This window comes from Hippoglossus stenolepis, chromosome 4 (assembly GCF_022539355.2).
Source record: "Hippoglossus stenolepis isolate QCI-W04-F060 chromosome 4, HSTE1.2, whole genome shotgun sequence".
Classification (NCBI taxonomy): domain Eukaryota; kingdom Metazoa; phylum Chordata; class Actinopteri; order Pleuronectiformes; family Pleuronectidae; genus Hippoglossus; species Hippoglossus stenolepis.
In genome coordinates this window covers 28,345,730-28,368,976 of record NC_061486.1, presented here as the reverse complement: position 1 = coordinate 28,368,976, position 23,247 = coordinate 28,345,730, and the positions used below count along the sequence as shown (strand labels likewise).

Genomic DNA, 23,247 nt, shown 5'->3' with positions numbered 1-23,247 from the left:
TGAACTCCCCACTTTGGCCTTGACTCTAGACATCCTGTATGAACAGTACTCAGAGGCTGCACCTCAGGATCACCAATCGTTGCCATATGGGTACAAGGTTGGCCTAAACAACCTTGAAATGAGACAGACAGAAAGTTGACTCCAGCCTAGGAGTTGTGAGACTGTTTAGCCATGATCCTGAGACTGTCAGTCCTGGTGAAACCACAGTTATAGAAGGATTGATCAGTTGCAGAGCGCCAGATGCTGGAAAGTGGGTCACAGCAGAGACTTCAAAAGCCTCTTCTCTACCAGGTGGCATAATGGTTACAAATGGCCTAGCAAGTCTCCCATCCAAATCACCCAGCCACATACCAGTGATCCTCGATCAGTGATCCTCGATCAGTGGTATGTGGCTGGCTGGGTGATCAGATCATGACATCACCATCTCCCCAAAGACTGTGATAGCTGAAGTGAACGCTATTGAAAGAGTTCAGCTAATCGCAGACTCTCCCACTAAACCTGACCAAATGCCAAAGAATAACTTAAACTTTGGAGACTCCAATACCTAATGAGTGGAAAGAACGGATAACACAAAAGCTGAACAAGATGCCAGACGTGTTCGCACAGAGCGATCTCGACTTTGGGCGCACTAACATCACATAAAGCTCAGTGAAAAAACACCATTCAAACACAGAGCGAGACCCATACATCCACAAGACATCGAGGTGGTGCGTAGACATCTCCAAGAACTCCTCGACGCAGAAATCATCCGTGAATGGTCACATCTGGCTCTGCGAATTCCAAAGACCTAAGGAGCGTTTCGCCGATCTCATAGTTTTCTCTCCAACTTTGGAGGAACATGAGGACAGGCTACTGAATGTCCTCAACAGATTGTGGGAGTACAGCCTGAAGTTGTCTGCTAACAAATGCAGATTCTTTCAGACCTCTGTCAAGTATCAAGGGCACGTTGTGTCAGAAAAACGCATCGAAACAGACCCTGACAAGATAGCTGCCCTTAAAACTTGGCCAAAACCAAACAACCTGAAGGAGCTCAGAACCTTCTTGGGATTCTGCAGTTATTACCACCGGTAAGTCAAAGACTACTCCAAGAGTGTGAAACCTCTCAACGCCCTCACTGCTGGATACCCGCCCCTGCTCGACAACTGCCCCCATCCTTGAGTTTGCAGACCCCAAGTTGTCCTACATCTTGTATACAGATGCGAGCACAATCGGGTTAGGTGCTGCTCTGTACCAGGAGCAGCAAGGACAGAAACGTGTCATTGCTTATGCAAGCCGTGGCCTCTCACAGTATGAAGCCAGATACCCAGCACACAAATTGGAATTCCTTGCCCTTAAATGGGTAGTGACAGATAAATGCCAGGACTATTTGTATGGAAGTTCATTCCTTGCCATTACTGACAGTAACCCATTGACCTACATACTCACCTCTGCAAAGCTCGATGCTACAAGCTAGAGATGGCTAGCTGCTTTGTCAACATTCAACTTTCAGCTCCAGTACAGAGCAGGAAAGCTAAACCAAGATGCAGACAGCCTTTCCAGACCTCCACACCCTGGATTGACTGATGACTTCAAATCACAAAAGGAGATGGAAAGGATAAAGCACTTTGCACAGAAACATATGTCTGAGCCCGAACACTCCAACCTGATGGCTGAGAGCACAGTCAAAGCCATTTGTGAAAGCACTTTGTCCATCCGTTGATGATGAACCTGCAGAGACACTGCCTGTTTCCACCTTAGTCATGTCTCTCGCCCATCACCCAAACGCCATACCATGCATCATGGCTTCGGTAACTTGCATACATGTCGGACATTTTCCAGCATCTACATGTACTGAATCAGAGCATGCAGGGGCGCGAGACATACATATAACATGTGCAGGACAAAGTACGGGCTTTTACAAAGAAAATCGCCCTGTGGTCATCCAAACTCAAGGAGGGAGTGACAGAGATGTTCCCACAGCATCACCAAGAGCTTCTGTCATCCGGTGTTGATTCAGGCAAAATTTCACCAGTGATCCAGTCCCACCTGCAGCACCTGCAGGGATATTTCAAAGACTATTTCCCTGACCTGGAGAAGAACTCAAATCAAAACTGGATAAGAGACCCATTTAATCCAGGAATAGGTGAGAGCTGGATCTTATGACCCAGGAGAGACTCATAGACATGGCAAATGAATGGGAGTTGAGGGTGAAATTTCAGGCACTCTCACTCCCACAGTACTGGCTTCATGTCAAAAAAGACTATCATGCACTGGCTGAGAGGGCTCTGAAATCCCTTCTTCCATTTGCCACCACATACCTCTGAGAGTCTGGCTTTTCTATATTAAAAGGTATGGAAAACAAAGCACAGAGCATGTCAGCAAGTGGAGAATGACGTTCGTCTGGCACTGACAAACCTAAAACCTAGGATTAATAAACTGTGTAGGAGCCACCAAGCCCACCCCTCCCACTAGTGAGGGACCAGGTATACACACAGAGACACACATACTGAAATGACTAGGACTGTTACTAACAGAAGAAAGACACTGAATGTAATGAATAAATGACAAAATAGAAAGACTAGAATTTATATATATATATGTTTACAGTTAATATTACTGTTGAATATTGAGACAGAAATTATAAGGAATCTTTATAAAAGGAAAAAGACAGAATATTAGTTATTGATAGGGAAGGGAAATATATTAAGAAGCTGTAGGTTTGATTTTTGATATATGCCATCATATTGTACACGTAATTTAAAAAAGGTTTGCAACAGGGGGTCCCCGCCAGAGGCTAATACTATATGGGGAAACCCCTGCTCTAGCCAAACATTTTTACACAGATCCTTGGGGCCTGTACACCTTTTATTGCACCAAAAAAGGACTGCACTAATCTTCTTCAATCCCATAACCACAAAGTAACTGACAACAGAACAAATCTGGTGTGACACTCTATTCCAGCATGAGGCCCCCTGGTGGGATACTCAGGCCATATTGCATGGGATCCACAAAAGTATGAATCATTTCTCACTGCTTAAAACTGTCAATGTCGTTCTCAAAGAACAGAGCTGTTACTTTGCATAATTAAATGAAATAGTAATTTTCCACAAAAAAAAATAAAAAAGCACAGTAAAGAGATTTCTTTGGACACATTCTAAAAAAACAGAGGATTCCTTTGCACACCTATATTCTAAAAAAGATAAAGACATTAATGAATGTGTACTCTTACTGTAGAGATCTAATAGAGCTCTTCGGATCTCGTAGCAGATCTCTCAGGACGATGCAGGATTCAGGACCCAGGGTGTTAAACTGCAGACTGAGGACAGAGACAGGCAGTCACAACACAGCATTCACGTGCTAGATGACCATGAGTCATCTCACCAATCAAAATGCATTTCAAAACCTATGCAACAGAGAGAATGTGTGAGTGAGAGAGAAAGAGAGTGACAGTGGTCGGGCTAGTTACAGAGTGAATGAAGAGGGTGAGCGGCTTTAGCTGGAACAAAGCAATGATTTAGAGAAACTGACACACAAACACATCCACACAACTTTGCAGGAAGGTGTCATGTAGCCAGATTTGTTGTGAATGCAGTTACAGTGCACACTTCATATGTGAACGTGCCCCAGAGGAGGCAATCAGAGGACGTTTAGACTAAAAACATGGTGTAAATGACCTCATTTCGAGTCAAATATGAATGTCGGGGCTTGCAGACACTTGGATGACACCAGTATGGAGACATGTTGTGTATTTTTTCTGTTTTATTACGTCTGAAGAAGAGGTCGCCTTGGGTGGAACACTGTTTACACCTGAGACTCCTAAAGTGATTTGTGGACGCAAACATTTGGTCAGCACAGCTGAGTTAGGTATATATCCCAGTTCCAAAACGAAAAACTTTAGCGTGCATTGGATTTCTGGGGTTTCATACTACTGGACTACTTGGGTTTAGGCTAAGTATATTCTTTAAATAAGCTTCTCTGCTAGAATACTATTGTATCTGCTAGTTTGTACTGTTTTGTCTGACCTTGAATTGTATGAGCTAGGATTTTGTTTCACTCAAGTGTTTGAGAGTGAAAGAGAACCAGTTAGAGTTAAAGTGCTTGACATTTATTCCAATTCTGTCACGGACTAAGTTCTATTTTACTTTCTACCTGTGAGGTAAGTAGACTTTGTCCTCAATCAGTTTTTGGTAAATTAGGAGATTTTGTTAAACTCACTCCTCTCACTGATTAAGGTGACAAGTGTCTCTTGTTGTTGAACTCTGCTGAGTTTCTATTGCTGGGCCATTACCACCTGGAGCCTGATTGACTCATTAGCAGGGGGTGTGGTCAGCACAGCTGTAGCCAATCATCGTTGACTCTGGTGTTAAAAAACAGGATTTGTTTTAAGCGTCAGCGAAGACTTGGAGGATAAAGACAAAGACAGTTTTGTTGGAGTCTTCGGGGGAGGCTAAGTATAACGCTGGTCTCTTTCCTTTTATTTGAATATGTGCATACTTTCCGTCCCTGTTCACATATCTTCTCGTAGATACTATAGGCCTTGCACTCGTTCCCACCATTACCGTAAACTTTCCTCTCTTATCTATTACACCCGTTCCACACATACCCAACACCTTGTCACAGGGGGCCTCTGGAACTGCCAGTCAGCTACCCGCAAGACGGACTTCATCTCTGGCTTTGCTACCCAGCAATCGCTTGACTTCCTTGCTCTCACTGAGACTTGGATCACACCGGCCAACACATCCACCCCAGCTGCTCTCTCATCTGCCTTCTCTTTCACCCACACATCAAGACCCACTGGTAGGGGTGGTGGTACAGGTTTACTCACCACCCCCAAATGGTGTTTTTCTCTCTACCCGCTGCCACTTTTTACCCCACTGTCTTTTGAATTTCATGCTGTTACAGTTACTTATCCGGTACAATTAACCATTGTTGTTCTCTACCATCCATCAGGTCCTTTGGGAGATTTCTTGGAAGAATTAGACGTCCTCCTATCGAACATCCCAGAAAATGGCCCTCCACTTTTCCACCTGGGTGACTTCAACATCCAGACAGAGAAGTCATCTGACCTATTACTTTTACTGTCTTCCTTTGCTCTCTCACTCAGTCCTTCCCCTCCTACTCACAAAGCTGATAACCACCTTTTTTCACCAGAAACTGCTCTACATCTAACCTCACTGTAACCCCACTTCATGTCTCTGACCACTTCTTTATCTCTTACTCTCTCCCACTCTCTACCACATCAACAGTACCTGTCCGTCGCAACATTTGTTCCCTCTCTCCCTCCTCCTGGCCTCCTGCGTTTTATCAGCCCTCCCTTCATCTGACTCTTTCTCACTCATGCATCCTAACTCTGCCACAGACATTCTCCTTTCTACTTTGTCCTCCTCTCTTGACTCTCTCTGTCCTCTTACGTCACGACAGGTCCGCAAGTTCTCCCCAGCTCCGTGGTTGTCCGACTCGGTGCGCGCCGACAGAGCCACTATGCAAGCTTCAGAAAGCTTGCATACTGTCAACTGGCTGCTTCCGTAACCCACTGAAGGAGGCAAGAGTAAACCCTCTCCGGAAGAAACCCACCCTCAACCTGTCTGAAGTAAACAACTACAGACCCATCTCTCTTCTTCCCTTTCTTTCCAATCCTCTCAAGCGAGCTATCTTTAATCAACCCCCCTCCTATCTTCACCATAACAACCTTCTTGATCCTCACCAGTCTGGTTTCAAGGCAGGCCACTCAACTGAGACTGCCCTCTTTGCTGTCTCTGAGCAACTTCACACTGCTAGAGCAGCCTCTCTCTCCTCTGTCCTTATCCTACTAGACCTTTCTGCTGCATTAGACACAGTGAACTACCAGATCCTTATTTCCTCCCTTCAGGATCTGGGTGTCTCAGGCTCTGCTCTCATCCTACCTCAACGACTGCACTTACCAGGTAACTTGGAGAGGATCTGTGTCTGAACCTTGTCCTCTCACTACTGGGGTCCCTCAAGGTTCCGTCCGGGCTCCCCTCCTCTTCTCTCTGTACACCAACTCTCTCGGCTCGGTCATTCACTCACATGGCTTTTCCTACAACAGCTATGCTGATGACACCCAACTTATCCTCTCTTTTCCCCAATCTGAAACACAGGTAGCAGCACGAATCTCTGCCTGTCTGACTGACATCTCTCAGTGGATGTCTGCTCACCACCTGAAAATCAACCTTGACAAGACTGAACTACTTTTCCTTCCAGGGAAAGGCTCTCCCATCCATGTTAGCCCCCACCCAGACTGCTAGGAACCTGGGTGTGACACTCGACAGTCAACTCTCCCTTACTGCCAACATTACTGCAACAACACGTTCCTGTAGATACATGCTGCACAATATCAGGAGAATACGTCCCCTTCTCACTCAGAAGGCAGCGCAGGTTCTGGTCCAGGCCCTGGTCATCTAGACGCCTAGACTATTGCAACTCCCTCCTGGCAGGTCTACCTGCTAGTGCCATCCGACCTCTGCAGCTCACCCAGAATGCAGAAGCTTGACTGGTCTTTAACCTACCTAAATTGACTCACAATACTCCGCTCCTCCACTCCCTTCACTGATTACCAGTAGCTGCCCGCATCCGTTTCAAAACACTAGTACCTGCGAACGGATCATGGTCAGACCTTACACCCCAGCCCGTTCACTCCGCTCTGCATCTGCCAATCGGCTTGTTGCTCACTCACTGCGAGCTAACCCCTCAACAAAATCACGACTCTTTGCTGTCCTGGCTCCTAAATGGTGGAACGAGCTCCCCATTGACATCAGGAAAGCAGAAAGTCTACACATCTTCCACCGCAGACTAAAAACACATCCTTTCAGACTATACCTTGGATAACAAAAAAATAAGTGGCGCTTTAGTAACACTTATAGGGCACTTACATTTAGCACTTTGTAGTTTGGCTTTCTTGAAGAAAATTTTACTTTCTGGATTCTTGTTGTTCTGGGTTAGGGTTGAATGCACTTATTGTAAGTCGCTTTGGATAAAAGCGTCAGCTTAATGAAATGAAATGTAATAATGTTAAGAGCTCATAGTACCATGTCACCCCACTAGAGCACTGCGCTCCCAAAATTCCAGCTTACTTACTCCTGTTGAGGGTTAAGGACAGAGAATGTCACACCTTGTAAAGCCCTATGAGACAAATTGTAATTTGTGAATATTTGCTTTACATATAAAATTTGATTGAGTGGCTGACTTGTCGTCCCTAAAGCCTTCAACTATGAAACTCCTCTCCTGTGGAATCATCTGTTTCATTTCGGGAAGCTGATTTTTTTTGTAACAATGGTTTACATAGTGGCTTACATTAAGGTACACAACATAGTGTACCTTAATGTAAGCCACTATGTAAACCATTGTTACAAAAAAAATCATTCTTACACCCATGATCTACTCCATGGCTTTCAAAAATAAGGCAGAGCATGGATCACACCATTTTAAACTTGACAGTGTTTACAGTCTATGACTTATGACTCAGATTGGAAATGGACAAGATGGGTCATGTCAAGACCAGTTAAAATCTGATATACTGCATCTGCTCACAACTATTCACTCAGCAGCAGGTCTCATTCAAGTGTGAATATCAACAGTTTGCAATTTTAGATTCTGATCTTAGAGTATTTACTTGGTTAGGGTGTAACAACGGGAATGTGATGGGATATTGAAACATTAAACTTCTAACAATTGGAGCAGAGGCAGTACATGTGCAATGTTCAGCATATGAGATGCTCCATCATTCTATGAGTAAAGTAAAGTTTTTGTCTCACTTGAGATTATGTGTGTGTCTGAAGGCAGGCCACAGCATCTGAAGCATGTCTTGAGTCAGTAGACAGGAGGACAGGTCCAGCTCTTCAAGGTGATAACTACAAGACGACAGCATAACAGATCTGCTGCAATACTCATTCCTTGCTTTTTACATACACAGACACTAGCCAACTCAAATCTTTCAATAAACAAGTTATATATCTGTATAAACTGTACAATCTGTATATAAATGATATCAGTGGCAAAGTTACACAGAGATGCTTAATACAAAGAAGTGCTTTTGTGATTGATGTACAGATACAAAGTAAAAAGCGGTATTTAAAATTTCCACTCAAGTTACAGGTGGGGTGGTATTTAGTACCTGCCATAAAATATCAATACATATACCTCATATTGCCCTACATTAATTTTAAAACTTTAAAACCAATCTGAGCACAGGTGGTTCATTCCATCCAGGATTGCAGAAGAGCCTGCAACATCATCAGGTCTAGTGCAAGGATGAAGTGATGATGCATGAAGGGAAAGTTAAAAATTGAAAGGGGGACATTTTTTTTCATGAAACAAAAACCATAGATAACCTCCACCAAGAGTCATCAGTGTTTGTTTTTTAGTTTGTATGATTAAGCAAAAACTATTGAACCAATTTCCATCAAATTTTGTGGTGGGACATGTGGCATAGCCCAAAAAATTATCCATTGAATTAGGGAGAGGATCTGAAAAAATTTAGAGATCCAGGATTTCTTTTTAATTTTTTACTTAGTGTTTCCCGCATAATTAATTAAATCTATGACAGTAGTGGGGTTGCATGTGCACGAACACGAAGGTCGCTCTCATGTCTAGAGTAACAGGTACACAGACTAAAGAGTGAAAGAGATGTTCTTGCATGAGAGAGAGAGAGGACGCATTGCATGTAACTTGCGGTCAAATGCTAAACTGCAGCTGAAACTGAGGTTTCGTCACTCTTTAACCCACTAATCTTTTATTTACTGTCTTAAAATGTTTTGAATCAAAGAAGACAGAAATGGCAGAGCCTATAAAGAATTCCAGCTCATCTGGAGCTGTCACTAGGTCAAGTGCATGCATTGTTGACCTGGATGCTACTGCAGACAATGGGCCTCATTTACAAACAGTGAGTACGCACAAATCTGTGCTTAAACCGTGCGTAATTTGTTCGTACTCTGCGAAACAATTTTAGAACTTCCTCAGACCATGCATACGCTCGAATGATGAAGGCCCGGCTGTCCTAGAAAATGAAAACACACAGCCTTTTAACTAAATGCATAGTATATTAAAAAGCAGCGGTGTTAAAATTATTCAGCGGAGTCCACGTCGTGATGCATTTAAGAGAAATGTCCACAGCTCTAGTGCTCGGCTCTGTGCAGGACACAGCATTCACCGCCTCAGTTATTGCAGCCCAAGTAAAAAAAAATTTAAACATCGTCACTCCGGAGGACACACTACAGAAAAGTGTGTCTTTTGCGCTTCCACATCCGACGCCCTCAATTTCTGGGATAAATTAATGGATCTTGATGAAAAAAATCAGGCATGTTTAGGGGACTGATATATATTTGTGTGTGCATTTCCCAGGCATAATAAATAGATAAAAGATGTAGTGAATGTAAATTCATAAGGGGACTATTTGGCCTTGGTGGAGGTACGGACTCTTCTGAGTGCCATTCTAGTTTAACCATGCAATACCAGTTAATACCACTCATCCATCTACTATATCTTTCAAAACCTGAGCCAAGGATGAAGGTAATGGAACCATCTGCCATATGAGATGTCTCTATTTGACAGTTTTACAAAGGTTGATTTACAACTACAAATTACATATTTCTAATTCCAGAACAGTCAATGTTGACATCACACTCTGCTTTGGTGGCTGCAGCCTGATCCCAATTTAGCTGATGTACTTCACAGCTACATTTTTCACATACATTACCTTGCAGGGGTGCATGACATAACAGAGCTCAGTATGAAGCATTTGAGTGATGTCATACGAATGTTGGCGAGGCGGATGGTTCTGATTGAGGCCAGAATCTCTGCTGTGAGTCTGGGGTTTTGAAACTCATACAGAAGAACGAGCAGATCCATCAACTCCTCTGGTGGCTGTGGTTTGCTGAGCTCTGGCATTAAATAAAGAAAGTATACAGCAACATGTTAATAAGTGCACCCGAAAAACAGAAATTCACTATTTTAGATTTGATCTCAAGCAAGAACACCTTTCTTGTACAGTCTTGGGGTCGCAAGTAGCCCTTTTATTGAATATTTATTGGTGACCTTAATCTACAAAGGCTGTCATTTTTGCAGTAAGAGAAGAATAGGTCAGACTGAGCTACCATTTAAGCTATGTACCAGTGGGAACACATGAAACTGTATCTGAGTTTGTTCGGTATCAGTCCGGTCAATGGTAAATACATGAATTTAACATGTTGGGTCTGAATGGATTGGGAGTCTATGAAGCTCCAGCTAATCTAAAGGGTATTTCAAGACATTTTATGTTTGAAATGCACTTGAATTAAGAGTACAATACTTACAATCAAAGTACTATTCTATTCTTAAAAATGAAAACTAAGCATAGCATAAAAGAGAGTGAAAAGAACATGTATGTTACCCCTCACAAGGTGCTTCCTAAGGGCATTTGTGATCTGGACCACAGTGGTGCTCTGGATACTGCAGCCAAGTTGCTGGAGAAGGACACGGTTACCATAATGCAAAAGTCCACCCATGAAAATGGGGTAGAGTTCAAAAGGCTGGCCTTCACTGTGCTGCTGTGGCTGAGGGCCATGGACTCCTAAAAGACTTTGCTCCATCTGATCCAGGACATCCTCATTGTAGCTATCCTCGGTGCGGAACATTTCAGCTGCCATGGTTCTGGCTATGCTGCCTTTGTTGTGGCTGCTGATTTTCTCATAAAACTTTGGAAAAAGCTTGAGGAGGTTGAACACAGCAAATATTCGAATAGGAATGAATTTAGAAACGATGTTGAAGATGGCGCTGACGTCCTCGCTTGCCTCTCCAATTGTCAGAGACATCTGCCTGGTCAGCCTCTCCAGAGCTGATTTGTTTTCTCCTAAAACAACATAGAGAGCGGCCAGGTACTCCTGCATGGCTGGGACAGCGAATACATACCAACTTTGATCATCTTCACTTAGAGCTTCAGGTAAATGCTTACATCTTTTTACACAAGGAGCCAAGAAGAAGTCAAGCACATCAGTCCGGAACATGGCCAACTGATGTAGCTCCTCATCCGTCTTGGTCTTCCCTCCTATCCACTGCTCTAGTTCATTCTCTGAGAATGATGTTCGTTTGTACGTCACACCATCAAATGCCAGTTTACCAACTGTACGGACTACATACAACATCAAAGAGTTGTGGTGTTCCTGAATAGTCGCATTTGTCTTTGTTCCTGTGCCCAGCACCTCACCCCCAAAGTTGAGTCTGAGGAAACTGGTGTATATGCCAGTCAGTGTGCGGATTGGTGCCTTGGCATCTGTAAAATGGAGGAAGTGCATGGTAGCACATGTAAGCCAGCAATAAGAGGGCAAGAAGCAGGCTGCAGCCAACTGGCTCTCTCTCTGGAGGTTGAGGTAAAGCAGCTCTATAAGAGCGTGGGCCTCATGATCACGTGCAGTCTCCCCACTCTGCTGCAGTAGGCGGCTGGTGAAGTATGCCCGCTGACGGTCTGGGTCACTGAAGCCACAAATCTGTGCATACCGACTCACATACTTCTGAGGGATACGGTCCAGGGCAGACAGTCTGGTGGTAGCCAATATACTGGCCTAGGAAACAAACAGACAAGTTCCTCACCATCAATGACAAATATCAAATGTAACACAATTTAGAAACAAACATTGGGCCTTGTGCAAGAACATTTCGATATTCTTATCCTAAATTTCTTCAACATTTGTTAGTATGGTGAGTTCATCTGAACAGGACATATCAGATTTAACAAACGCTTCCAACTTCAGAAAAGTGTGTAAATGAACTGCATAAACATGATGAATGCTACCTGTGAGTATTTGAGCCAATATGCACATGGATAGCAAATTAGCATAATTAAATCCTCAATAATAACATAGGGCTGCACTTCCTGCCCCATATGTCAGAAGTGTTCATCCATGAAAATGATTTCAAAGACTGAAAAGGACTTGATTGAAGTTCTGCTTATAGAGATCCAGCGAGAAAAGTCTATTGTTTTTTAACAGCATCAGAAATAAAATCAAGGGGCCGGCTATAGCAGTGCTGTTAAAAGTGTGTCAGCCGTGAGTCCCACTGAAATAAAGAAAAAAAATTGTTTGATATGAATATTTATATTGGCATATTTTCTGCTGGTGCTTGATCAGGCAATGGGACACCTCCATTCATTGCATTATGCAACAAGCTAAAATAATTTCTTATGCCTTCATGCACATTTTTCAGCACAAAAGAGCTGTGCACTCCCCTGGTCATAGCATTTAACGGAATAAATTTGTCAATATAATTGTGAGGTGTAAATTGTTCTGACATATGGCATAGACATTGAAAATGTAATAATATTTCCCCCAAACCCTCTTCTGTCTGACCATTTTTTTATTACAGTTGAATTTACAATTACTGACTACACTGATTCTGGACAGAAATTCTATTATAGTCTGTGTTTATCTAATAATACTATAAACCAATTTAAATTTTAATATACAGCCATGTGTCAGTACAATACAGGAAAGTTATCAAAACTTCACTCCCACACTAGTTGATAACTTTGTTAATAGTACAACAACCCTTGACGCTGTCACCCAGCTGAAAAAGTAAAGCAGTGGAGATTAGCTCCATGGTATAATTCTCCAATGTGTGTTTTAAAACAGTCATCACAGAAGCTGGAGAGGAAGTGGCGTTCCACCAGCCAGGATGATTTTCACCTATCCTGAAAAGATAGTGTGATAAATTATAAGAAAGCACTCCGAAATGCCAGAACCTCCTATTATTCATTATTAATAGAAGAAAATATGAACAACCCCAGGCTGACAGAGAGTCATAGCTCTATTTATCCATCTATTCCTCTAACTCTGAGGAGCAATGATTTTAATGAACTTCTCCACAAATAAAATTATAACCATCAGGAAAAGAAATCCACCACCCCCTCCCCATGAACAGCACAGACACCATAGAACCACCTGTAGCACCAGATTTATATTTGAATATTTATATCTTCGATTGATCTTTCTGAGCTGACTTCACCAGTTTTGTCTACTAGACCCTTTCCCAACTGGACTTTTAAGGAAGTTTTTTCTCGAATTAACAGTTCCATATTTAATCATGATAAAGACAAAATCCTTGATAAAGCTGTTGTTAAACGGCTATGTAATTACTTAGATAGTAATGTTTTTTTTGGAAGACTTTCCGTCAGGATTTAGAATCCATCACAGCACAGAAACAGCACTGTTAAGTTACTAATGACCTTTTCATGGCATCAGATTTGATGGACTTGTCTCTATACTTGTCCTGCCGCATTTGACACCTTAGATCAGAGGTCTTCAACAGGGGGTCCGTGGAGGTACTGCAGGGGGTCGCACAATTTTTGGTTGATGAGACAATTTTTTAAATTTTATTTACAACCAATTTTTTAGATAAGAGATTAGATTAGATAAATTGTGTGCTACTCATCAGGGTCAGACATCTCACAAATGTGGGAGTATGTGTGCCATCCACAGATGGCTTGAGGATTCACTGTCCCTTCTACATGTATGTTTAAAATAAAAACATGAATCTGTGAATTATTTTAATAGCTCAGTGTTGTATGCAAGATGTATGTTTATAAATGGCAGTGGCACGGCCACCCTGTACCTTGCACGTTTAAATTAAAAACATGAATATATGAACCTGTGTAATATTTGAATAGCTTAGTATTGAATGCACAATAACAGGGTAGCTTTGTTTAAACATTTCACTAGGCCCAGTTTAATATAAAACACAATTTTATACAATATATATAGTAGGGGGTCCCTGTTCCATCTCTCCATCAGTTTGGGGGTCCTTGGCCTGAAAAACGTTGAAGACCCCTGCCTTAGATCATAAGATTCTGTTACTGAGACTGGAACAACATGTAGGGATTAAAGAAACGACATTAGGCTGATTTAAGTCATTTATCAGATAGATTTCAATTTGTTGATGTAGATTTCAATGTTAACAATGACTCCTCCATGTACACACAAGTTAGTCATGGAGTACCACAAGGCTCTGTCCTTGGACCCATACTGATCACCTTATAAATGCTCCCTTTAGCTAACATCATCCGAAAGCACCACGTACACTTCCATTGTTACGCAGATGACACTCAGCTGTACTGCCTGATGAATCTAATCACTTAGTTCAACTTCAGGAATGTCTCAAGAACATCAAGACCTGGATGACCTTACTTCTAAATTCAGACAAAACTTACTCATTGTAATAGGGCCGAAACATCTCAGAAAAATACTGTCTGACCAGATAGTCACCTTGGATGGTATTAGTTTTGCCCCTAGCTCCACTGTGAGGAACCTTCGAGTTAAGTTTTGACCAGAACATGTTATTTGACCCACATATATAAAACAAGTCTCTAGCACAGCTTTCTTCCACCGATGAAATATTATGAAAATTAGGAACATACTGTCTCAGAAGGATGCTGAGAAACTCGTCCATGCATTTGTTACCTCTAGACTGGATTACTGTAATTCTTTATCATCAGGATGTCCCAGTAAGTCTGTGAAAAGCTTCCAGTTGGTCCAAAATCATGCAGCAAGTGTGCTGACAGGAACCAGAAGGAGAGATCATATTACTCCTTTCTTAGCTTCTCTGCATTGGCTCACTGTAAAACTCAGAATTCAAGACCCTGCTCCTCACATACAAAGCCCTTAACAATCAATCAAACATTCTTATATTAAAGAGCTCATAATGCCGTATTGTGCCAATAGATCACTTTGCTTTCAAAATACAGGTTCTCTTGTGGTTCCTAGAATCTGTAAGAGTAGAATGGGAGGTAGAGCCTTCAGCTACCAGGCTATTCTGTGGAACCAGCTCCCACCCTGGGTTTGGGAGGCAGACACCATCTAGACATTTAAGGTTAGACTTTTTTTCGGACTTCCGGTTCAAAAGGGGTTGGCAGAATAAGGAGAGCCCTCTCTCAACAAAAGAGGATAAACATGCCCCCTTGACGGAGTAATATAAGTTCTGAATTACATTTGTTGCATTAAGAAAGGGGTGAGAATGACGTCTAAGCAGAAGAGCTAAGAACAACGAGGAGCAGCAAGACGAGGATGCTAGCCCCCGCAAGGCGAGCCACGCCAGCAACAGTATGGATGGCGAAGATGAGTCTGCGAACCTGACCCTGATCCTCAGAGAGATACGTGACGTCAGGCAAGATAACAAAAACAGCTTGAGGACATTAAAGGAGAAATCGCAAAAACAAACTCGAGGTTGGACGAAGTCGAAGCGGGGATTGGAGGTAATGAGGGGAGGCTGCAAAACACGGATGAGGTAATAGCACAAATGCTACAACTTCAGCTGCAGCTCCAGTCAAAGCTAACAGATCAAGAGGGCCGCTCGAGGAGGGGAAAAAAATGCTCTTTGTTGTGGTTCTGTTTCTTGTATTTTTGATGTGAAGGGAGCGTTTACTGTCAGATAATGGGGAAGAGTGATTACTCGATGCAAGGTGGTGTTGTGAATATAATCTCTTTTAATGTTAATGGGGTTCTGAATCCAATAAAGAGGAGTAAGATCTTGTCAAAATTGAATAAAGAAAAGGCACAGATAGCTTTCCTCCAAGAAACACACATGAGCCAATCGAAACATGCTAAATTAAAAAGAGTGTGGTTTAGACATGTATTTTCTTCCTCATATAAATCAGGGCACAGGAGAGAATTGGCTACTTTCAAATCAAATACTCTCAATTACGAACACATCTCAGAGATTAAGGATGATGGTGGAAGATTTTTGAAGACCACAGGGAAGATAGAAGGTACTAAAATAACACTTTTGACTGTTTGTCCTCCTCCAGGAAGTGAATGGTTATTTTACAGACACATTGGATATAATGGTTAACTCAAAGGGTGTTGTAATCTGCAGGGGGGATTTAAACGTCAGACTAAACCCCACATTAGATTATTCGGGAGCAGCTATTCAGAATAAATCTGTAACCAGGAAATTGACAACATTGATGGGAGAGAAAGGCATCATAGATGTGTGAAGAGAACTGTACCCATGTAGAGACTACTCGGTCCCGCACTCGGTGTACATGTATACATATGAAAAAAATTAAAAGACAAAAGATCGGTAGATATTCAGGGAAAATTGAAACAGTTACAAAATTGCGGATAGAAATAAGATAAATCGCAATTCAAAAATCGAAATAAAAAACTACAGAATGAAATTGACAACATATATACACTGCAAACCCAGGAAAAAGATTATTTTCATGAAACAGAACAATTATGAAGCTGGAAGCAAATCTTCTAAATTACCCGCTTACAAGCTATGCAAACAAGTGGAAAATACAATTTACAAAATAAAAACCCCAAAACAAAAATAGTTCAAAATAAAATAGAAAGAATTCAAGAGAGCTTTGAAATATTTTACCGAGAGTTGTATTCTCAATCCCCAGATTCCATTGAGATTGACACTTTCTTGAATTCTTTAATATTACCTCCTCTTACCAGCTCGAAAAATAAAATTCTAGTACAGCCAGTTTGTATCAAAGAATTGAACACGGCCATCTTTAAATTAAAACTTGGAAATTAAAACAGCCCGCCATGTCGTAATCTGCGGGAATAACCTTTGTCTGCAGGCGTGTGTGTGTGTCTGCTCGTCTCTGTCCCTCCTCACACACAAACTGATAATCACATGTATTTAGTTATTAATCGATGATGTCAGATCATGAGTCCGGATCGTTCCGGTCACTTTAACTCTGATGCCCTGAATGTGTGAGTCACGTTACGTCTTGTGTTGTGTAGCAGGTTTCATAAACTGTAGAGAATCAAACAAACACAACGTAAACGTCAGTCCTGTACGTGTCCTAATAACTTGTGATCGGTGATGGTGTTTATTGGTAAAGTGTAAAATGAGCGCAAATCAGAGGAGTGAGGAGGAAGCAGACTCCGACATAGACTGACACAGGAGGAACGGACCTTTTAATGAGCGTCTGTCTGATCCTGAAGCAGCAGTGTTATATTTATTCAGCGGTGGAAACCCGCTAAAACAATGAAGGTAGCTGAAAACATGATAATGTTCAGTCACTGCATCGATGCAGTCGTCAACCTCTGTGCAGGAGCCCAAACATTAGTATGTGTTCTGCTGCTCCTCCTACACTCTGTGCTGTGTGCGTCAACCTAATATGACGGTAATGTAACTATATTCCAGCCGGCTGTCTGTGTTGTCTGACAAACAATGGACATGATGAGTTCTATCGCCATGTCTTGAATATCTATCCAGGAAAAGTTATCGTTTTATTGCCCAGACCTAGCTACCACTGATGAAATATGAAATCCATGAATGGAAAACTTAATCTGAACAGCAAACAAATTTCACATGACTCCTGAGACAGGTCTTGACCTTGTTTTTATACCCGACAGATAATTTAAAACACAAATTGGTGAATGAGGTAATTTCGTCCTAATAACATGTACCCACAAACTAATCTATAATAGGAGGCCAGGCAGAGAAACTCCACATCAGACTAAGTATCATAACTTCTATTTTGCACCAAAAGGTTTTTATTTGATGAACATGGGACCTACCACTGACAAAAAAAAATTATATGAAACAGATAGCAGTGCTGGTTGGCAAGTTATGTAATCGGTGTGTCCTTGAACACTGAATACCACGAGTAACTCAGGCTTCTTGCTACAATTCCATTATTCATTTTCAGCATTTTTTCTGTTTTATTGGATTACAAATCTAAATTACCATTTAAGTAACCCCCCTTATTAACAGTTTCGGCATTACAATTACCGAACAACAAATGACAGTGTGCATTGACAGTGTAAAAATTACTTTCCCTGACCTCTGGCAGGAGGTACTTCCGCAGCAGGTTCACCACCACTACATCTGGAGACAGCACCTCATTAGGATCACTGCAGAGCTCTGTGGATCCAATCCGGAAGTCTAAGTCCATCTTCTCCATCCCATTGAAGAGGAAGAGCACATCTTTGGCCTGATTTCCCTCCCCCGAAAGCAACGGGTGTTTTCTCAGGTGGAGGTACTTCCTGCTCACCAGATCCCTTAAGGAAGCAACCCTGCATGGGAGGAAGGTTGTGTTTAATTATCAGTCAAATTAATCATACTATAAATATAACAAAATACTAATACCTACTCGTTTTGTTCAGAAAAATTGTGATCTTGGGGATCAGACATGATCAGAGCAAACACCAATTTTCCCATTGAATATATTTATTATTCATTTTAGTAGCATTATTTGCTACTAATAATCTTTTAAATTTGCCATTCTCTAGTTTCACTTCATTATCTCCCAAATACAACATTTGTGATAACTACACAAACACAAAAAAACACTATAACTGTACAGGTGCCCTGTTGATACAGAAATGGAGCATTGGGATAAGAGACAGATTGAGCATATCAGTTTCTTAGTCTGTTTGCTTTACTTTATTTGTAATAAAAATGTAGGTCCTAATTCAAAGTAAATGGCCAGTCAATGAGAGACAGAGAGAGAGAGAGAGAGAGAGAATCATATGTGTATTATTAACATAAATATTTCATTTTTAAAATAATGATTATTGTTTATACCCATATATCATGTCACCCCTATTGTAAACTCAGTGATTTGACAACAACCACATCAACCACCGGAACAAAACATGTAAAAACCCGCAGGTTTTTACAATGTGGAAATGTTATCGCCGGTAATGCTTTAGATTAAAGCTTGCAACATACAGCACATTACTCTGCAGTTAGGATGAGATCATTTGTACTAATGCTGTACCAGTGAAGTACATACCAATAGGTATAGGCAAATACTGGGGAACAAGATGTGAAGTTTAGAACAAAGGTAACAATTCAGGGTCTTACAAAGAACTTATACTGTAGTCATATTTTAACTAAGGGGTATCAATTCTATTATTACAGAGTATGGATATTTCAGGGAAGATAGCTATAGCAGACACTTAATTTAAAGGATCAGTGTTAGCATTTCTACTGTGTTATTGATGTGTTGTCAGTATGTCAATCACAAACACAAAATGAGAGCTCCAAAACTGTTTAACAATTTACATTATTTGAACTACTCTAAGGGAAAGTCCACACGCTAGAATTAAAGGTCACGGGCTGATCTAACACCTGTTGCGTAAATAACTGTAGACTAGAAACACAGAATGTTTGTAAATTATCCAAGTATGCTCAAACAAATGATATCACATCTGACCCAGTCGGCACTTTAAACACAAAAGCCGGGCGGCAATATATTCATAACAATACAAATAAACAGGTCACAAAAATAACACAATAGTCCCAGGGTTAACATAAAGTACGAGAACAATATTTACAAATGAAATAGTCCGCCGAAAGATTGTCCTAACTAAGGCAAAAATTATATAAACAGGAGGAAGCATGGGGAGACGCCGCGATAGGAACGCAATCAGAAACCGCAAAGCCTCACCACAGTTCATTCAGAATCCGGGATCCTCTATTTGGTCATCCAATGAACATAATCCAACATTTGATATAATCCATAAATGAAGCAGGATTCCCTGGTTGTCGCTTCACACTTAAAACCCACAATATCCCCCGAGCAAAGACAGTATTCTTATAGAAGGGATATATACAAGGGTTCATCGAGACGATAAAAGGGTTTCATGTTGACCTTCATTTTATCAGTTAACCAAAGAACCCAGTAGTTTACAGGACCTAGCCTTTTCTCTACTCTGACTGGCAGGGTGCAAACTTGGCAGAGAATTTAGCTAAGGCTTTAGACAATGGGTATGACCTAATCCAGACCAGATCCCCAACTGCAAAGCGTACATCTCTGCGTCGTGCATTATAGTATCTGGCTTGTCTGGCTTTTGCCACACCCACACGACTTTCCACCTCAAGTATTTGTGTATGTGTGTGTAGTGTGTGATATGTAGCAGTGCTGGGTGCAGGGGACTTGTGAATGATTGATTTCGGTAGTTTGGAGATGACCAGCTTGTCATTAGAGCCTTTGTACTGCTGACAGGTATGGCAAGCTCAGACATAACTCCAAACATCCCTGTGGACTGATCACCACCAAGCCACCTCCAAGATTTTCAAAAGAGTCTTCATCCTCCCTAAATGACCTCCAAACGGGCTGTTGTGTAAATAAGCCAGGAACTTTGGTACGAGCACCATCTGGTAGTTGAATCCACCATACCGGTATAACTCCTTGCTGCTGTTGATAATGAATACGGCCAGGGCTGAGTTTGCAGATGGTTTGACCAGGCTATTGGCATACCATGTCAGACTGCATTGCTTTTTTGATGTCCTGAGGAGAATTAAGTAGTTTGGACCAGTAGGATTTTGCAGCAAGCTATAAACACAATCCCTTGTTATAGAGGAGGTGCAAGGGACAGCGCATCTGGGACAACATTACAGCAGCCTTTCTTGTAATGGACTTGAAGGAGAACGCCTGTAGCCCTGTGTCCATCTGCTAAGACGGGATGAGGTTTTCGCCCAGGCTAGAGCGCTGTGGTCTATGAACATGTCAAACATTTCTCCTTCCAGATAACGTCACCACTTTCCACTGCTAAACAACTGCCAGACATTCCTTTTCTGAGGTAGAATACCTCAGCTCTGCACCATTCAGAGCCCTTAATGCAAAAGCAGTGAACCACCTCTTCTCCTTCAATGGTCTGCATCAGGACAGCTCCCAGACCCACATCACTGGAGTCACAATGAACCTGAAAAAAACCAAGGTATGGGCTTTGTTGAGTCAGCACTGGTGCTGACAGCAAGAAGTTCTTAAGTTGTTCAAAGGCCACCTGACAATGCTTGGACAACTCCCATGGCACTCCCTTCTTCTTGAGGTTATCGAGTGGGGCATAAATGTCTGCCAGCCGAGGAAGAAAGTTATGATATCAGCACACCCACCCCAGAAACCTCTGAAGACTTTTCAAATCTGTGGGTGGTGGGTAGGCTGCAATGGCTTCAATATTTTTGGGTTCTACTTCAACTCCCTTGCCTGAAACTACATGCCGAAGGGAAGAGAGCTTTGTCTGTAGCAGGTGACATTTCTTGACTGGTTTAGTTTTTGAAAAACTGCCTCAAGGCGACAAAGATGTTGTAGGCACTCTAGAGGTCTAGAGAGCTAAAGTACTGGGCCCCATGTAAAGACTCCAAGATTTCGTGCACTAGTAATACATTTTTTTTTTAGTCTCTTAATGTAGCGAGAGAGCGAGAGCAAGAGAGAGACCGCCTGGCCCCCCCTTGGCAGCGCCACTGCACAGAGTGTGCAGGTCAACAAGTGATTCTGCTCCTCTGATGTTTTCTAATCACTCACACTGAGAACTGATCTTTATAAAAACCTGCTGAATTCATATTTATGTTCCTGTATAAACGGGGCGTTGCTTCTTCTGCAACAATGATGTTTAAACACTGCGCTGCGTATTAACCCTGATGTCCTGAGTGTGCGCGCCACGTCTCATTTTGTGTAGCAGGTTCAAACCTGCTACACAAACCATGTGTCTCACATACTCTCGAGCGAATCAAGCAAACACAAAGTAAACATCAGTCCTGTACGTGTCCTAACAACTTGTGATCAGCGATGGTGTTTATTGTTAAAGTGTAAAGTGAGCTTAGGTCAGAGGGGGAGTGAGGAGGAAGCAGACTCCATTAGAGACTAATACAGGACGACCGGACCTTTAATGTGCGTCTGTCTGATCCTGAAGCAGCGGTGTTATAATTATTCAGCGGCGGGACAAAGCTAAAAGCAACATGAATTGATTATGTTCTGTCACTACATTGATGCAGAGTCGTCCACGTCGTGATGCATCTAAGAATCAAAAAATGTCCACAGCTCTAGTGCTCACCACTGTGATCCTGCAGTGATTAACCTCTACATGGAAGAAGTGGAAAGCAAAGCCTTGACCCCTTTTACAGGAACTCCCCTTAAAATAAGACCTTAGAAAGTTGAAGCTTTCTCAGAAGACACAAATGCAGTGGATAAAACATACATTTTAACACCCGAGGATGTCAAAGGAAACCCATTTGGATTGTACAGTGTACACTGAAGAAGACAGAAGCCTCAACATCAAAGTGTATAGGAAACCCACACACACACACAGATCAATACTTACTCTTTGACTCAACCACTGGAAAACAATCAGGGGTTCATCAGAGCCTTACACCACATAGCTCAAGTTTTTTTTTAATCATTATGAAATGAGTACACGTTAAATTATATTAGATTTATTGTTGCTACTGACTTGTGCTTTTGGTTTAGCTCACCGCCATATTGATATTACGTCACAAGCCACATCAAACGGTTTGTTGGAGAGGCGGCATTATTACAACAGCAGAGAGAGTGTGTTACGATCAGTTATTAGTGCAGAGACCCTGGGGAAGCCCATCAACAGCAGGAAATCAAACTAGCTCAAAACATCGCTAGCTTAGCTAGCATGTAAAATGGGAAGAGTGTTTGAAACGTCGAAACAACGTACTTCTCCAAGTCACCATTTTAAATTAACTTCAGTATCTGCAGTCGCAGTCTGGAAGCTAGTAGACTAGTTAATTAGCAGGCTAGCGATGCTTCTCATATTTACTTTGAACCAAACGTTTTGGAGTCTATATCACTAAGTATAACACTGATAAAGGAGATTATACCCTTTGGTTAACATTAAGCTAATGCTAGTAAGCCCTCATGTTAACAAGCCAACAACGTCGTCAGTGTGGAATCTATTGGTAGTAAAGTTAAGCAGACAAGATGGTTGGATCTCGTACCGCAGCTAATAAAACACTATAATGCCAGTGAAATCTCGTTTGAACTGCACGTCCATTGACTTGTGTTGGTAGTTATAGACCCTATCCCTATCCCAACTTGTGTGGTGACCATCAGGACTTTTTTCCCTTCCTCTGTGTACCAAGGCTTTGAGTATTACAGTGACATCTAATTTCATCTATTTTGACTATAAAGTGAAATATGCTGTTAATGTCTCACTATAAAGATAAAGTTTTGCAGTAGTCCGCACATGCATGTATGTATTTATGAATAAGTAGAGCGAGAGTTGATGTGATGACACAAGAGTGCAGGTGGGTGTTATGCTTTCTTAAATTTAATTAATTCTTCATCTCAATACCTAAAATGGAATTGTGTACCTTACTATAACATGTTCTGAACAACACATTTTGGCTTGAAACATAACACATTGCAAATTCAGTCCAGTCAGTCAGAGCTAAAGTCAACTTGACATTACACAGGTTTAGAAATTTCAACAAAAATTCGAGGTACCTTATAAATTTGATGTATGAAAGGTCTGATAATACAGCAGTGAATACTATATGATTACTATTTATCTT

General features: G+C 41.7%; 1 protein-coding gene across 4 annotated transcripts in view; it reads right to left on the bottom strand.

Annotated features, from left to right (window-relative positions):
• nlrx1 (NLR family member X1) overlaps positions 1-23,247 on the bottom strand; it is a 55,997-nt gene that overhangs the window by 14,238 nt on the left and 18,512 nt on the right. For all 4 annotated transcript variants that reach the window (XM_035154367.2, XM_035154368.2, XM_035154369.2 and 1 more), the window contains 5 exons: positions 17,765-17,996; positions 10,364-11,531; positions 9,692-9,875; positions 7,752-7,847; positions 3,209-3,295 (listed from right to left, as the gene is read on the bottom strand). In XM_035154367.2, coding sequence (XP_035010258.1) covers positions 3,209-3,295; positions 7,752-7,847; positions 9,692-9,875; positions 10,364-11,531; positions 17,765-17,996 — 1,767 coding nt within the window. The remainder of the gene's footprint in view (positions 1-3,208; positions 3,296-7,751; positions 7,848-9,691; positions 9,876-10,363; positions 11,532-17,764; positions 17,997-23,247) is intronic.